This window comes from Salmo salar, chromosome 07, assembly GCF_965601325.2.
Source record: "Salmo salar chromosome 07, fSalSal1, whole genome shotgun sequence".
Taxonomy (NCBI): Eukaryota; Metazoa; Chordata; class Actinopteri; order Salmoniformes; family Salmonidae; genus Salmo; species Salmo salar.
The window spans coordinates 59,303,910-59,322,700 of record NC_138297.1 but is presented as its reverse complement, the minus strand read 5'-3'; the positions used below and the strand labels follow the sequence as shown (position 1 = coordinate 59,322,700).

The window sequence follows — 18,791 nt, the reverse complement described above, 5'->3', positions numbered from 1 at the left end:
ATAGTTTGTACATCTCAATTGTCATGAGAAACCACATTTGTTTAAGCAAGTCAGCCATATCAGCAACGTTTTTTTTAAAGGCAGTAAATGAGGCTGAATTCATTTTTTCTCTGCCAGACAAGGCTCCGCTGATAGTCAGGTGTAGCAGTGGTCAGGATTCACTCCATGGTGCTGTAAAGAAAGCGCTGCTGTTAGGACAGCTTTATGTAGGCCCTAACAGTTTGTCAGTTATCGTGCAATTAATGTTTTGTTGTGTTGTAATGTCGCTTTGATGGCATGCATCTAACATTTTTGTTTTTTTTGTTTGCCCCACCAAGATTTACATGCTAAAATCTCCATGGGCGTTTTGTAAGCACAGAGGATTTGTATTAAAAAAATCTACAAAGAACAATATCAACAAATCGAGACAGATTTTGGACTACAACTCCCAGCTTTCACAGCCACACTACCGAAGCTGAAAACATTTCCTCGTCTCTCATTGGTAGGTTGTCATTCTGTTTGGGTGCAGTAGCTGGAAAAATGGCAGCTGATACAGGGAGATACCGGAGTGCTGTTAGCAAAAGCAAAGACCCTTCAGGCTTACTTATCTCCGTTATAAGGTAAGCCCACTCAAATTGACGGTTGAATTATCCTGTCGACATAAGACGCCAGTGGGCACTACTGTTTTCATTAACTAGGCCTGTCATTTCAGGCCGTGGACAAGGAGAAACATCCTTCCTGTTGTTAGCTTCCTATCGGTTAGCTAGCTAGTTTTATGTCAAGTGAGTTTTGAGGAAATGTTAGTCAGCTACGCTAACTAATGTTTGTCATCGCGACCTGTTAGCGTAATTTAGCAGTGTTTATCATCATTGTGAGTCAAATAACACTCTTCTTCAAAAGTCACAAGGAAGGCGTGAGGAAGAAGCCACTTGCTAGCTAGTCGACCGTTAGCTTTCGTTAGCTAGCTGTCACGCTTTTGACAGCTGACCTCCCCTGCTCATACAACAAGCTCGCGACTTGGTTCAGACACTGAGTTATGAACAGAGACAAGATAACTTATTAGCTAGATAAGACCACATATGCAATGCATGCTTGTTGTTCAGCATCAGCACCCATTTATAGCCTGCTGCTGCCCTTCGCTGACAGGGTGCCATGATCATCACGGGTTGGTCTTGGCTTGAACAGTGTCGTTTATGTCATGACATGTCGTTTACTGTGTGTTTCCACGCCATTTTAAGTAGCCATTGCCGTAACTTAGTAGAGTAGCTCTCTACCCCTTTTTTCTCTAGATTAAACGGAGCTGTAGTCTACTGGGTTTGACAGATATCAGTGTGCATGGGAGCGAGGGTGCAGCATTTTGCAGCCGGTGGCAACTTGACACTGACTGTTGAGACCCCACATTGATGCACTTTGAGGCAAAATCCCATTCTGTATGCAATTGTTGTCTGCGACAAAGATTATCTTCCCTTTCTTATGTACCTTTCCTTATGGCTACTGCTTGCCTAATATGCCAGACTGTTACCATGGTTACCCCATGCCACTTTCATTTTGTAAATGGGACTAGGCTACTCTAAGTCTAGTTTTTGAATTAGTCATGGGTGATGGTGCATGTCAGAGCTAAGGATTCAGGTTTGATAAGTTCAGGTGAGGTTATATGAAGTATGGTAACTAGTTAGGTTGGAAATGACGGCATGGTAAATAACTAGTTATATTACATTAACAGAGAATGGACGAGATCACTTGCTTTGTGTTTCAGCTCTCACTTGTGTCAAGTAGGCATCTCAACTCGCTCTAGGGGGATGCTGCTAAGAATCTTCTCCCCCTTCCAGCTTTCAGCTGTGTGTGAAGAGCGAGGAAGCTTTAATGAGCTCTTGAGGGAGACTTTTACTTCTCCCCTTATTTTATGTGTGGTTTGGAGTTTGATGAAATACAGGGCTAAAACAAGTGTTGTCAAGTCTGTTACTCAACATTGTCCCATCCCCTGGGTCTATGACACACAAGACTGGCATGGTTTTCAGGATATAAAACCTGGCACTTTTATGTTAAGCCAATTTGGTTTGATTATTCTTTACTGTAGGACAGGGGTATTCAACTGGTCGCCCGTCAGCCAGATCCTGCCCGTTTATTTAAGACTGGCCCTTTCATCAATTCATAAACATTAATCAAATATCTGCAACAAAATCTCTGCCAAAATCCAACATTCAGAGCCAAAATGACAAACACCATTGTGGTTGTCTAGTGTGGTTTCTAGAGCCTGTTGATTTTATAACTTTTTTTTCTTCATATGAATTTGACTCCAGCGTTTGAATGGTTTAAGCTACAAAATATTATGAACCCATTCCTGAAAGCTACCACTCTCAGGAACACAAACACCTTTCCCTTTCTGATGCTCTCATTGACTCATTACAAGAAAAACACCTAATGACTGAGGGAAATTAATTCAAAGCATACTTCCTACAGACTGGAATTTGGCATTACCTGATTTGACATATCTTTGTGTTGCTTAGTTTTCACATTCTAAAATACCCGAGTTACTTTTAAGAACCTTTTAATAGGTGAGCGAGTGTTGTGCCTTTTCAATAATAATACTTTTTTGGGGTTGCACCTTGATTCACATTGGTTGAGCACCCTCTACTTCTTTTCTAATTACTTTTAGCAACATTTAATTTGAAGAAAAGTGCTTTATTGGTGTGTGTGCATTGCTTTTTTATACAGTTCTTCTGAAGAATAATCACATGTGGAAAATGTCCGGCACCCATGTAATTAAGTTTTTTACATCTGTAAGAATATAGTTGAATAGCCTGGGGTAGGGTAATGACTGACTTCTGGAAGATCGCAACATACGTGTGAAAGGGATGCATATGTTTACTAGAGGTGCCTGGGTCAAATGTGTTTGACGTATTTGAAGTGCACACTTGATTTTGGTCGGAGTTTGCTCTTCTAGGACTATTCCATCGGTTGCATTTTGTACTCGAAAAATGAAATCAAGCTCAGCCCAATTTGGCCCCTAACTGGAAATATTTGACATAGCCAATTTAATAATAATAATAATTTGGTGGGTGCTTATATTTGTCCTATTTCACACGTGTACAAGTGTGTATTAATACTCATGTGCGAATTGGAAATGTTTTTTTTTGGGTTGTATAGACGTCCTCGGAGAGTGGGGTCACGGCCATGGTCTGTCATTATCAACGGCGACCTTGGACCAATTAGGGTTAAGTGCCTTGCTCAACATATTTTTCACCTTGTCAGCTCGGGAATTCAAATCGGTGACCTTTTGCTTATTGGGCCAACGCTCTAACCGCTAGGCTACTTGCTGCCTGTATTTTACCCAGATCTAGTGACTAGACAAAATGATTAACTAGAAGTTAGGCCTACACAAGATTACGAAAAGGACCACAAGGTGACACCTTGACAGACAACTGATGAGCCTTGGCCTGCTTCCCCCTGTGTCTGTGTAGGACCCTGTCCAGCAGCGATGACAAGCAGGACAGAGAGACGGAGAAGGGCCGCCTGGAGGAGGCGTTTGAGAAGTGCGACCGGGACCTGGATGAGCAGATCGTCCAACACTACGCTGAGCTGACCACCGCCATCCGGACCTACCAGAGCATCACAGAGAGAATCACCAGCTCCCGTAACAAGATCAAAGGGGTGAGAGGGAACACACACACAATGTTTCAAATCAAATCAATCAAATTGATTTTAATTTGTCACCTGATGTGCCGAATACATCAAGTGTAGACCTTACTGTGAATTGCTTACTTACAAGCCCTTTCCCACAACGCAGAGTTTAAAAGTAAAAACATTTGCAACAAACCATTCAGAACATGTGCATGGCCTGTGAATAACAGTGTGAATGCAGAGTGATGGTCCCAGGGAGTTGTACATCAAGGACATTAGTAGCAGGCAGTGTGAGGGCCTGGCTGATTTCTCTAGAGTTCCTGTGTGTGTGTGTGTGTGGCTCTGACACCTGCGTCACTGTTAGAGCCTCTGGGATAGCCCGCCAGTGTTCACCAACAGTGTGATGTCATTCCCATCTCTCCAGGCTGTGTGTCTGTGTGTCTGGATGTACAGTTGAAGTCGGAAGTTTTTATTTTTGTATTTCACCTTTTATTTAACCAGGTAAGCTAGTTGAGAACAAGTTCTCATTTACAACTGCGACCTGGCCAAGATAAAGCAAAGCAGTGCGACACAAACAACAACACAGAGTTACACATGGAATTAACAAGCGTACAGTCAATAACACAATAGAAAAAAAGAAAGTCTATATACACTGTGTGCAAATGGCGTGAGGAGGTAAGGCAATAAATAGGCCATAGTAGCCAAGTAATTACAGTTTAGCAAATTAATACTGGAGTGAAAGATGAGCAGATGATGATGTGCAAGTACAAATACTGGTGTGCAAAAGAGCGGAAAAGTAAATTAAAACAATTTGGGGATGAGGTAGGTAGATTGGGTGGGCTATTTATAGATCGGTTAGCTGCTCAGATAGCAGATGTTTAAAGTTAGTGACGGAAATATAAGTCTCCAGCTTCAGTGATTTTGAATGGTTAGAATGGCCAAGTCAAAGTCCAGACCTGAATCCAATCGAGAATCTGTGGAAAGAACTGAAAACTGCTGTTCACAAACACTCTCCATCCAACCTCACTGAGCTCGAGCTGTTTTGCAAGGAGGAATGGGCAAAAATGTCAGTCTCTCAATGTGCAAAACTGATAGAGACATACCCCAAGCGACTTACAGCTGTAATCGCAGCAAAAGGTGGCGCTACAAAGTATTAACTTAAGGGGGCTGAATAATTTTGCACGGCCAATTTTTCAGTTTTTTATTTGTTAAAAAAGTTTGAAATATCCAATAAATTTCGTTCCACTTCATAATTGTGTCCCACTTGTTGTTGATTCTTCACAAAAAATTACAGTTTTATATCTTTATGTTTGAAGCCTGAAATGTGGCAAAAGGTCGAAAAGTTCAAGGGGGCCGAATACTTTCGCAAGGCACTGTACATATGGACAATACCAAAATAAATGATCTAATGACTCTGCCTCCGCACAGCAGAATCTGCAGAGCTGTGAAGATTGTATCCCCCATATATATAACATTCTATTAGTTGCAAGAATTTTGTATAGTAATTTAAATTGAAAAAGTCGAAGTTTTGAATCCGGCATTGTTTTGCGTATCAATTCATAAACCATGTGCCATGGAATGGGTACATCAAAAATCTCTTCCCAACTATTTTGCAATTTATATGGCACAGCTGTCAGTTTTTTGGTCCTTAAATGAAATTGATATATGTTTTTATTTATCACACTTTTCTTTAACCATTTATGTTCTTTAATACAGGGCCGACATACAAGTTCCTTACTTTTTTCCCCTTCTACTTGCCTCTTCCATTTTTGTGGTAATGCTGCAATTAAATGGTTGTAATTTTGGGTTGAGCAGACATTTCCATATGTCTGTGTTAGCTGCATGTGTGACATCACTCCACCAGTCCTATTTATAATATCATTCACTAAAATTATACCTTTTTTAAACATTTCTTCGAAAAATACCGTTTTTTTTTATCAATTACTATATTTGAATTTAACCACAATATTTGTTGTATTATTTGTTCTGTGGATTAAACTGAAATTGCAACCAACTTTCTAAGGCTTGTTTAAAAAATAAAGATATTTTGGAGATTATTTCCTTTTCAAACAACCGAAAGTGGGCAGGTGTAATCTGAATAAAGGGAAAAAGGCCCTTCTTGAACATAGGATGAGACATTCGTACCAATTTACTAGAAAACCAGTTTGGATTTAAATATAACTTTGGTATGACTGATGCCTTTAGTGAGAGGTCTAATGCTTTAATATGTAATCATTTCTGCCCTCCGAATTCATATTCGTTATATAAATAGGCCCTTTTAATTTTATCTGGCTTGCTGTTCCAAATACAATTGAATATTTTATGTTCATAGAATTTAAAAAGCAAGTCACTAGGTGTTGGCAAACAATAAGCAAATAGGTAAACTGTGATATGACTAAAGAGTTAATCAGGGTGATTTTTCCACAAATAGACAAGATCTTGCTACCATGGAAAGGAAAATACCTATCTATTTTTGATAACTTTCTATAAAAATGTATTGGAGTGAGATCATTTCTTTCTTTTGGGATTTGTATACCGAGTATGTCCACATCTCCGTCAGACCATTTAATTGGTAAACTACATGGTAATGTAAAATGTGCATTGTTTAGTGATCCAATATGTAATATAGTACACTTAATTATTTGGTTTTAATCCAGAGAGGATAGCACAAGTATCCAGATCCTCTGAGACCGTGGAGAGACTCTAATTGTGGTTTTAAAAGAAAACATGAATCATCGGCGTACAATGACACCTTAGTTTTTAAGCCACGGATTTCGAATCCCTAAATATTATTATTTGATCTAATCTTAACAGCTAACATTTCGATGGCAATAACAAATAAATATGCCGATAGTGGACAACCTTGTTTTACTCCTCTAGATAGTTTAAGTCTCCGTATATACACTAATTCCAATATATCCATGACATTTATGATTTCCTTAAGTGCCTGAGGGTGATTTCCTTTCCGGTCCAGAGAGGTAATTAAGACCGTATTTAAAATCTCCCACCATAATAATAGAGTCTAGTGTTGCTTGTAGAGTTGATAAATGTATATATATATATATATATATATATATATATAAAAAATATTTTTTTTCAAAGAAGCTTGGATCATCATTATCCGGACCGTATAGGTTAATAAGCAATATCTGTTTATTGTCCAATAACATATATAAAATAATCCAGCTACCTTGATAATCTGTTTGGACAATTTGCACATTTGAATGAAAATTACTGTTAATTAAAACCATCACCCCTTTTGAATTTCTTTACCCACTGTGATAGACTGCATCCAGTTTGCTGAGTAGAGTATTGGAAGCTATTTTGTAAATGACATCGCCCAAGTCAAGGATCGGTTGGATAGTCAGTTTTACGAGGATATGTTTGGCAGCATGAGTGAAGGAGGCTTTGTTGCAAAATAGGAAGCCGATTCTAGATTTCATTTTGGATTGGAGATGTTTAATATGAGTCTGGAAGGAGAGTTTACAGTCTAGCCAGAAACCTAGGTATTTGTAGTTGTCCACATATTCTAAGTCAGAACCGTCCAGTAGTGATGCTGGGCGGGCGGGAGGGTGCGGGCAGTGAACGGTTGAAAAGCATGCATTTTTGGTTTTACTAGCGTTTAAGAGCAGTTGGAGGCCATCGAAGGAGTGTTGTATGGCATTGAAGTTTTTTTGGAGGTTTGTTAACACAGTGTCCAAAGAAGGGCCAGATGTATACAGAATGGTGTCGTCTGCGTAGAGGTGGATCAGGGAATCACCCGCAGCAAGAGCGACATCGTTGATATATACAGAGAAAAGAGTCGGCACAAGAATTGAACCCTGTGGTACCCCCATAGAGACTGTCAGAGGTCCGGACAACAGGCCCTCTGATTTGACACACTGAACTCTGTCTGAGAAGTAGCTGGTGAACCAGGCGAGGCAGTCATTTGAGAAACCAATGCTGTTGAGTCTGCCGATAAGGATATGGTGATTGACAGAGTCGAAAGCCTTGGCCAGGTCGATGAAGACGGCTGCACAGTACTGTCTTTTATCGATGGCGATTATGATATTGTTTAGTACCTTGTGCATGGCCGAGGTGCACCCGAGTTTACATAAACTTAGGTTGGTGTCATTAAAACTCGTTTTTCTACCACTCCACATATTTCTTGTTAACAAACTATAGTTTTGGCAAGTCAGTTAGGACATCTACTTTGTGCATGACACAAGTACATTTTCTAACAATTGTTTACAGACATATTATTTCACTTATAATTCACTGTATCACAATTCCAGTGGGTCAGAAGTTAAAGTATACTAAGTTGACTGTGCCTTTAAACAGCTTGGAAAATTCCAGAAAATTATGTCATGGCTTTAGAAGCTTCCGATAGGCTAATTGACATCATTCAAACTCAGTGCCTCTTTGTTTAACATCATGGGAAAATCAAAAGAAATCCGCCAAGACCTCAGAAAACAAATTCTAGACCTCCACAAGTTTGGTTCATCCTTAGGAGCAATTTCCAAATGCCTGAATGTGCTACATTCATCTGTACAAACGATAGTACGCAAGTATAAACACCATGGGATCACGCAGCCGTCATACAGCCCTGGAAGCGATCACGTTCTGTCTCCTAGAGATGAACGTACTTTGGTGCAAAACGTGCAAATCAATCCCAGAACAGCAGCAAAGGACCTAGTGAAGATGCTGGAGGAAACAGGTACAAAAGTATCTATATCCACAGTAAAACGATTCCTATATTGACATAACCTGAAAGGCCACTCAGCAAGGATGAAGCCACTGCTCCAAAACCGCCATAAAAAATCCAGACTGCGGTTTGCAACTGCACATGGGGACAAAGATTGTACTTTTTGGAGAAATGTCCTCTGGTCTGATGAAACAAAAATAGAACCGTTTGGCCATAATGACCATCGTTATGTTTGGAGGAAAAAGGGGGAGGCTTGCAAGCCGAAGAACACCATCCCAACCGTGAAGCACGGGGGTGGCAGCATCATGTTGTGGGGGTGCTTTGCTGCAGGAGGGACTGGTGCACTTCACAAAATAGATGAGAATGGAAAATGATGTGGATATGTTGAGGCAACATCTCAAGACCTCAGTCAGGAAGTTAAAGCTTGGTCGCAAATGGGTCTTCCAAATGGTCAATGACCTCAAGCATACTTCCAAAGTTTGGGCAAAATGGCTTAAGGACAACAAAGTCAAGGTATTGGAGTGGCCATCACAAAGCCCTGACCTCAATCCAATAGAAAATTTGTGGGCAGAACTGAAAAAGCCTGACTCAGTTACACCAGCTCTGTCAGGAGGAATGGGCAAAAATTCACCCAACTTGTTGTGGGTGGCCTCCCAAAACATTTGACCCAAGTTAAACAATTTGAAGGCAATGCTACCAAATACTAATTGAGTGTATGTAAACTTCTGACCCACTGGGAATGTGATGAAAGAAATAAAAGCTGAAATAAATAATTCTCTCTACTATTATTCTGACATTTCACATTCTTAAAATAAAGTGGTGATCCTAACTGACCTAAGACAGGGAATTTACTAGGATTAAATGGATTAAACTCCGTTTTTCACAATTCCTGACATTTAAATGTATTTGGCTAAGCTGTATGTAAACTTCTGACTTCAACTGTATGTGAGACTGTTACAAAGAGAACCAAGAAAGGTTTCCTAAGACTTGTGTGAAATGGTGCTTTTGTGCCACATTAAGTGCCCATTGATTCAGGCAGGATTCTGAGCTTTGAAACTGAAAGGAGAGTGTTCATGTGTCCATGAAACTATTTAGAACGTTCCAGATAGAAATGTAATGAATAGAGCTGACATAACTCCCTATTCTACCTGACAAATAATCACGTCTGTTCTGCGCAATACATTTCTATCTGAACATTCTAAACGCTTGCCTCTCTTGTCTCTGAACGGACCCATGGGTCATGTTCATTAGGGCACACAACAGAAAACGTTTAAAAATGCTTTGCAGCAGAGATGAAAAAGAGTTTCTTATTGATTAGTAGTCCCTCCCTGTTTCAGTCAACTTTCTTTAGTTTGGTGCCTAATGAACACAACCCTGGTGCCTCACCTGTCTCACCCTGGGGGTGGGGTTGATTCATTAGCGCACACCGACGCAAAACATTTTACAACAGTCCAAGTACTCTGTCCCTGTTTCAGTCAATTTTTTTCCCTTTATCGCCTGATGAACACCCTGGTGTCTGACCTGTGTGATGTCCCATTGTATCCCAGGTGAAGGAGAACCTGCTGTCCTGTAAGATGCTGCTCCACTGCAAGAGGGATGAACTGAGGAAGCTGTGGATCGAAGGCATCGAGCATAAACACGTCCTCAACCTGCTGGACGAGATCGAGAGTATCAAGCAGGTCCCACAGAGACTGGAGGCCTGCATGGCCAGCAAGCACTACCTGCACGCCACCGACATGCTGGTAAGAGTGAGTGAGTGTGTATGCATGTGGAGGTGGGGTGGTAGGTGAGGATGTGGTTTGTATGAAAAGTGTGTTAAGTTTGATGTTTGGGGCCATGGTGGGGCGTGAGTGCAAGAGAATGGGATTCGTATGATTAACACCGGGATATGGCAATCCAGACATCCAGCTAGATTTTGAATTCCTGACGTTGACCTGACACTTGACTATCATATTACATGATTGCTGTCCTCCTTGGCTACAGAAATGGACAGGCTGGACTGTCAGTTTTCTTCCATTTGGTGCCTTATGAACACGACCCAATCTCCCTTCCAGCCGGTCAGCTTCGTGAAAGCGGCCCAGGGGCCACCACAGGTGTGTGGGTTGACTTTGATGTGTGTTTTGTGGCACGCTCTGCGGGGGCCAAAGCACTAAATGGCTGGTACAACTCAGTGGTCTCTCCTTTCCCTTCTTCCTCCGTTCACTCCTACACTCTTCTTCCAAACTCAGGTAAGTAGGGCCTAGTCAGTTCATCTCTGCTCCAGAACAGGCAGATTTGAGAGGGAGGACGAGGGATGTCTGGCCCCCTGAGGCCCCTGAAGACCTTCTGTCTCTTTGTCTCCCACTCGCAGTCCTTTGTGGGGGCCGCAAACCTAAAATCTACATTAAAGCACTTTTTACATGGTGTGGTGAAGTTGATGGAAGCTGGTGACACTATTTAGGAAAATCACTCCCATCTGAGCTAAATATATTAACTGTTATGTATGTAGTGGTTCTTCCTTTAAACGTTCTGATCTTTATGCCACGACCGTTTGTGGTAGATGGTGGCAGATTGTGGTAAATTGCGTCATTCTGTCATTGCACCACACTATCACAAGGGGGAGTTAGAACACAGATCTATCGGTAGTCTAAACTGTGGCACAAATTGACTATCTTTTCCTAAATGATGGAGGTGTGAATGTTTCAGTCCGAGAGTCTCTGGCTCTACAGTCCTGCATCAGGCGGGTGGTCCTGGAGTTGAGAGAGAACTTGGGTAAATACAATGGCGCAATTACACTTGACATGTGGACTGACGATTTTCAAAAAATTGGCACAGTGGGCTTTTGGTTTCTCTCCCTCTAAAAACAGAAATAAATAATTCTAAATAACAAATGGTCTTTTACCACAGTGTGAAAGAGTGACAGCCCCTCTATAGAATGTGAGTTCGTGAAACACGGAGTTCTTCTTTGCTAATATGAAGAAGAAACTGAATGAAAGAGAGTCCAGCGAGGATAGGGAGTTGCCCATATTTTCAAGACCTGAGCTACTTCATTTATTTATGAAATATACTTGTTTTATTTAGGCAATTTAATATATTAGTTTACACTTGGCCTATTTAGTAGGATTTCTTCAAATTGCCGTGCAGGAAAATGATGTCATCCACCGTGCCTGGTCGCAGGCTAACAGCTAGCTTCTCTCTGAAACCACACATCCATCTGAAGGTGACACTTTATCCACCGTGCCTGGTCGCAGGCTAACAGCTAGCTTCTCTCTGAAACTACACATCCATCTGAAGGTGACGCTTTATCCACCGTGCCTGGTCGCAGGCTAACAGCTAGCTTCTCTCTGAAACCACACATCCATCTGAAGGTGACGCTTTATCCACCGTGCCTGGTCGCAGGCTAACAGCTAGCTTCTCTCTGAAACCACACATCCTTCTGAAGGTGACGCTTTATCCACCGTGCCTGGTCGCAGGCTAACAGCTAGCTTCTCTCTGAAACCACACATCCTTCTGAAGGTGACGCTTTATCCACCGTGCCTGGTCGCAGGCTAACAGCTAGCTTCTCTCTGAAACCACAAATCTATCTGAAGGTGACGCTTTATCCACCGTGCCTGGTCGCAGGCTAACAGCTAGCTTCTCTCTGAAACCACACATCCATCTGAAGGTGATGCTTTATCCACCGTGCCTGGTCGCAGGCTAACAGCTAGCTTCTCTCTGAAACCACAAATCCATCTGAAGGTGACGCTTTATCCACCGTGCCTGGTCGCAGGCTAACAGCTAGCTTCTCTCTGAAACCACAAATCCATCTGAAGGTGACGCTTTATCCACCGTGCCTGGTCGCAGGCTAACAGCTAGCTTCTCTCTGAAACCACACATCCATCTGAAGGTGATGCTTTATCCTTTGGAACCACACAATTACCAGGTGGACAATAGGCCTCTTGAAGCGATAGAGGAAATATATATTTTTTGCCTGATGCAGGACTGCGATAGGAGAGAGACTGGCTGAAACATTCACACCTCCATTAATATACAAAAGGATAGTCTAATAGCTCGGCTAGTTGTGAAAAATCCCCCAATTTGTGCCACAGTTTTAATTACTGATAGTTGCTGCAGTCATTCAGAGTTGAGTCCTATTGTAAAGTGTAGCCTAATGGCCAAAAAGGGGCAAACTTGCAATGTATTTCATGTTTAAGTACTATAAAGTTGAACATTTCTAACTCCACATCAAAGAATATGAAATAATGTGTCTTAAACCCTGCATTATAATATAACTTATTTTGAACGAAAGAAGACCATGTAGGAAGACAGAAGACCATATAACGCATATAGACACATATACATTATTTGTTAATCAACATCTTTATGCTTTCGTTAATAATAAAAAGACTCTTTCAAAATACAGATGTTTATTTCAACTACATCTCCGCTACATTTTAGTTGCACTTCCCCCCAGCTCCACAACCATGGGTAAAACCTTGCTGAGAAGATCAATGTATTGTTGTATTGTCAGTTTCTCAACAAAAAAACGGTTTAACATATTTTGAATTAATTCCTGAATTCAAATGCTTTAGCTGACATTTTGCCATTTATTTACTGTTGAATTATTCAAGTCTCTTTTTTTGATTGGAATAGAAACACACTTCTGTGCTGGAGATCTTTTTAAGAATACAAAAGAAGCCAGCCACCCTTGATGGGCTATCAGCAGAACAATAGACTCTTGCCGAGTTTAGAGACTTTAAATGTTTGCGAGGCATGTCACTACTCTCATCTCTTTGCATAGCCCACCAAATGCACTGTTTTTTTTATTAAATTGATTCATATTATGGTGTTTCTATTCCAAGAATAGTCTAGTTCAGCGCAAAACGGTGCTGAACTAGTTGACCACACACGGGTAGGCTACTGCTTCAAATCCTATTATAACAATTGGATGACTTTGGGTGTTTGAGTCAGCAACAATTTGTTGCCTTCATTAGCCTACTTTATTCTAATATTTATGTCATTCAGTGATATTTATTCTCATAGTAATTTGTTATGGTTCCATCCAGAAGTGGTTAACCTCTACGGGATCAGTGCCCCCCCCCCACACACACACACAGGACGGTTGAGCTAATGTGATTAGCATGAGGTTGTAAGTAACAAAAAAAAATCCCAGGACGGAGACATGGGCAGAAAGCTTAAATTCTTGTTAATCTAACTGCACTGTCCAATTTACAGTAGCTATTACAGTGAAAGAATACCATGCTATTGTTTGAGGAGAGTGCACCATTATGAACTTGAAAATGTATTAATAAACCAAGTCTTGATATAACATTTTGAATAGATATGCAATGGTTCATTGGATCAGTCTAAAGCTTTGCACATACTCTGCTGCCATCTATTGGCCAAAATCGAAATTGCGCTTTGGCTGGAATAATACATTATGGCCTTTCTCTTGCATTTCAAAGATGATGGTACAAACCCCCCCACAAAAAAGCGCATGTTTTTTCTTTGTATTATCTTTTACCAGATCTAATGTGTTTTATTCTCCTACATTAATTTCACATTTTCACAAACTTCAAAGTGTTTCCTTTCAAATGGTATCAATAATATGCATATCCTTGCTTCAGGTCCTGAGCTACAGGCAGTTAGATTTGGGTTTGTCATTTTAGGTGAAAAAAAAGAATAAGAAAAAAGGGTTGGATCCTTATTAAGCTACATTTCTAAAAGTGTAAACTGCACAACAACTACTATAATAATTAAAAAACGAATTATGATCAATCCCATATATTCTGTTCTAACAAAAAAATGTTAAGTCTCTAGTACAGCCAATATTAAAAACAGTCAAATGCATAGGGGCAGCACATAGCCTAGTGGTTCGAGCGTTGGGCCAGTAACCTAAAGAAGCTGACAAGTTAAAAATCTGTCATTGTGCCCCTGAGCAAGGCAGTTAACCCACTGTTCCCCGGGTGCCGAAGACGTAGTTTAGATTATGACAGCCTCCCTCACCATTCTGATTCTGAGGGGTTGGGTTAAATGCAGAAGACACATTTCACTTGAATACATTCAATTGGACAACTGACTAGGTATCCCCCTTTCCCATTTGTGAATTCACTCACATTAGCCGACATGTTGCGGTTTATTCATTGTTTCATTATTCAAGGCACCCTTTATTTCGTTTTATATCTAAAATGCTTGACTGTATTTAAAGACATGGATGACTTGAATGGTTGTTTGATATACTGTATCCTTTATGCCAAAAAGTAAGTTACGCTAAACCAGCTACAGTAAACAGGACTATTAGGCCTACAGCCCCATGTCATTTCAATAACTTACCTTCTCAAAGACGCCCTCTGGTGGTCAAACTAGCGTTATTGGCAACAAAATAATATGATGTCATGCACTCTAGTGTGCCATACAAACGCAGCACACTGCAAGCAGTGCTGCAGTAGGACGCAACTTTTAAAGGAAGAACCACTGAAGTGGTAGGCTTGGTGGTATACTCAGGTATTTGGAAAAAGCCACAGGTGGTTTTTCAATACCGTCAAAACATTATTTATTTTTTTAAGTGTATTATTTTACATTATGAAGCTTAATGTAGTTCCCCAGAACAGTTGAGCCAGTCTCATTTATGTAACAGCACAACAGGGGAAAACAGGAGCTGGTCAGTCCATAGCAGCACAACAGGAGAACACAGGAGCTGGTCAGTCCATAGCAGCACAACAGGAGAACACAGGAGCTGGTCAGTCCATAGCAGCACAACAGGAGCTGGTCAGTCCATAGCAGCACAACAGGAGCTGGTCAGTCCATAGCAGCACAACAGGAGAACACAGGAGCTGGTCAGTCCATAGCAGCACAACAGGAGCTGGTCAGTCCATAGCAGCACAACAGGAGCTGGTCAGTCCATAGCAGCACAACAGGAGCTGGTCAGTCCATAGCAGCACAACAGGAGCTGGTCAGTCCATAGCAGCACAACAGGGGAAAACAGGAGCTGGTCAGTCCATAGCAGCACAACAGGGGCTGGTCAGTTCATAGCAGCACAACAGGAGAAAACAGGAGCTGGTCAGTTCATAGCAGCACAACGGGCTGGTCAGTTCATAGCAGCACAACAGGGGCTGGTCAGTCCATAGCAGCACAACAGGAGAACACAGGAGCTGGTCAGTCCATAGCAGCACAACAGGAGCTGGTCAGTCCATAGCAGCACAACAGGAGCTGGTCAGTCCATAACAGCACAACAGGAGAAAACAGGAGCTGGTCAGTCCATAGCAGCACAACAGGAGCTGGTCAGTCCATAGCAGCACAACAGGAGCTGGTCAGTCCATAGCAGCACAACAGGAGCTGGTCAGTCCATAGCAGCACAACAGGAGCTGGTCAGTCCATAGCAGCACAACAGGAGCTGGTCAGTCCATAGCAGCACAACAGGAGCTGGTCAGTCCATAGCAGCACAACAGGGGCTGGTCAGTCCATAGCAGCACAACAGGAGCTGGTCAGTCCATAGCAGCACAACAGGAGAACACAGGAGCTGGTCAGTCCATAGCAGCACAACAGGAGAACACAGGAACTGGTCAGTCCATAGCAGCACAACAGGAGCTGGTCAGTCCATAGCAGCACAACAGGAGAACACAGGAGCTGATCAGTCCATAGCAGCACAACAGGAGCTGGTCAGTCCATAGCAGCACAACAGGAGCTGGTCAGTCCATAGCAGCACAACAGGAGAACACAGGAGCTGGTCAGTCCATAGCAGCACAACAGGAGAACACAGGAACTGGTCAGTCCATAGCAGCACAACAGGAGCTGGTCAGTCCGTAGCAGCACAACAGGAGCTGGTCAGTCCATAGCAGCACAACAGGGGAAAACAGGAGCTGGTCAGTCCATAGCAGCACAACAGGAGAACACAGGAGCTGGTCAGTCCATAGCAGCACAACAGGAGAACACAGGAACTGGTCAGTCCATAGCAGCACAACAGGAGCTGGTCAGTCCATAGCAGCACAACAGGAGAACACAGGAGCTGGTCAGTCCATAGCAGCACAACAGGAGAAAACAGGAGCTGGTCAGTCCATAGCAGCACAACAGGGGCTGGTCAGTCCATAACAGCACAACAGGAGAACACAGGAGCTGGTCAGTCCATAGCAGCACAACAGGAGAACACAGGAGCTGGTCAGTCCATAGCAGCACAACAGGAGCTGGTCAGTCCATAGCAGCACAACAGGAGCTGGTCAGTCCATAGCAGCACAACAGGAGAACACAGGAGCTGGTCAGTCCATAGCAGCACAACAGGAGCTGGTCAGTCCATAGCAGCACAACAGGAGAACACAGGAGCTGGTCAGTCCATAGCAGCACAACAGGAGCTGGTCAGTTCATAGCAGCACAACAGGAGAAAACAGGATCTGGTCAGTCCATAGCAGCACAACAGGGGCTGGTCAGTCCATAGCAGCACAACAGGAGCTGGTCAGTCCATAGCAGCACAACAGGAGCTGGTCAGTCCATAGCAGCACAACAGGAGAACACAGGAGCTGGTCAGTCCATAGCAGCACAACAGGAGCTGGTCAGTCCATAGCAGCACAACAGGAGCTGGTCAGTCCATAGCAGCACAACAGGAGCTGGTCAGTCCATAGCAGCACAACAGGAGCTGGTCAGTCCATAGCAGCACAACAGGGGAAAACAGGAGCTGGTCAGTCCATAGCAGCACAACAGGGGCTGGTCAGTTCATAGCAGCACAACAGGAGAAAACAGGAGCTGGTCAGTTCATAGCAGCACAACGGGCTGGTCAGTTCATAGCAGCACAACAGGGGCTGGTCAGTCCATAGCAGCACAACAGGAGAACACAGGAGCTGGTCAGTCCATAGCAGCACAACAGGAGCTGGTCAGTCCATAGCAGCACAACAGGAGCTGGTCAGTCCATAACAGCACAACAGGAGAAAACAGGAGCTGGTCAGTCCATAGCAGCACAACAGGAGCTGGTCAGTCCATAGCAGCACAACAGGAGCTGGTCAGTCCATAGCAGCACAACAGGAGCTGGTCAGTCCATAGCAGCACAACAGGAGCTGGTCAGTCCATAGCAGCACAACAGGAGCTGGTCAGTCCATAGCAGCACAACAGGGGCTGGTCAGTCCATAGCAGCACAACAGGAGCTGGTCAGTCCATAGCAGCACAACAGGAGAACACAGGAGCTGGTCAGTCCATAGCAGCACAACAGGAGAACACAGGAACTGGTCAGTCCATAGCAGCACAACAGGAGCTGGTCAGTCCATAGCAGCACAACAGGAGAACACAGGAGCTGATCAGTCCATAGAACAGCGAGAAAACAACAGGAGCTGGTCAGTCCATAGAACAGGAGAACACAACAGGAGCTGGTCAGTCCATAGCAGCACAACGGAGGAGAAACAACAGGAGCTGGTCAGTCCATAGCAGCACAACGGAGGAGAACAACAGGAGACTGGTCAGTCCATAGAACAGGAGCAAACAACAGGAGCTGGTCAGTCCATAGCAGCACAACAGGAGAACACAGGAGCTGGTCAGTCCATAGCAGCACAACAGGAGAAAACAGGAGCTGGTCAGTCCATAGCAGCACAACAGGGGCTGGTCAGTCCATAACAGCACAACAGGAGAACACAGGAGCTGGTCAGTCCATAGCAGCACAACAGGAGAACACAGGAGCTGGTCAGTCCATAGCAGCACAACAGGAGCTGGTCAGTCCATAGCAGCACAACAGGAGCTGGTCAGTCCATAGCAGCACAACAGGAGAACACAGGAGCTGGTCAGTCCATAGCAGCACAACAGGAGCTGGTCAGTCCATAGCAGCACAACAGGAGAACACAGGAGCTGGTCAGTCCATAGCAGCACAACAGGAGCTGGTCAGTTCATAGCAGCACAACAGGAGAAAACAGGATCTGGTCAGTCCATAGCAGCACAACAGGGGCTGGTCAGTCCATAGCAGCACAACAGGGGCTGGTCAGTCCATAGCAGCACAACAGGAGCTGGTCAGTCCATAGCAGCACAACAGGAGCTGGTCAGTCCATAGCAGCACAACAGGAGCTGGTCAGTCCATAGCAGCACAACAGGAGCTGGTCAGTCCATAGCAGCACAACAGGAGCTGGTCAGTCCATAGCAGCACAACAGGAGCTGGTCAGTCCATAGCAGCACAACAGGAGCTGGTCAGTCCATAGCAGCACAACAGGAGCTGGTCAGTCCATAGCAGCACAACAGGAGCTGGTCAGTCCATAGCAGCACAACAGGGGCTGGTCAGTCCATAGCAGCACAACAGGAGCTGGTCAGTCCATAGCAGCACAACAGGGGAAAACAGGAGCTGGTCAGTCCATAGCAGCACAACAGGAGCTGGTCAGTCCATAGCAGCACAACAGGAGCTGGTCAGTCCACAACAGGAGAACAACAGGAGCTGGTCAGTCCATAGCAGCAAACAACAGGAGCTGGTCAGTCCATAGCAGCACAACAGGGGCTGGTCAGTCCATAGCAGCACAACAGGAGCTGGTCAGTCCACAACAGGAGAAAACAGGAGCTGGTCAGTCCATAGCAGCACAACAGGAGCTGGTCA

The 18,791-nt window shown here is 43.5% G+C and overlaps 1 protein-coding gene across 2 annotated transcripts in view; it reads left to right on the top strand.

Moving 5' to 3' along the window:
- Positions 1-467: 467 nt before the first annotated feature.
- LOC106609608 (exocyst complex component 4) overlaps positions 468-18,791 on the top strand; it is a 260,309-nt gene continuing 241,985 nt past the window's right edge. For both annotated transcript variants that reach the window (XM_045722267.2, XM_045722266.2), the window contains exons 1-3: positions 468-599; positions 3,441-3,630; positions 9,832-10,026. In XM_045722267.2, coding sequence (XP_045578223.1) covers positions 520-599; positions 3,441-3,630; positions 9,832-10,026 — 465 coding nt within the window. In that variant the 5' untranslated portion in view covers positions 468-519. The remainder of the gene's footprint in view (positions 600-3,440; positions 3,631-9,831; positions 10,027-18,791) is intronic.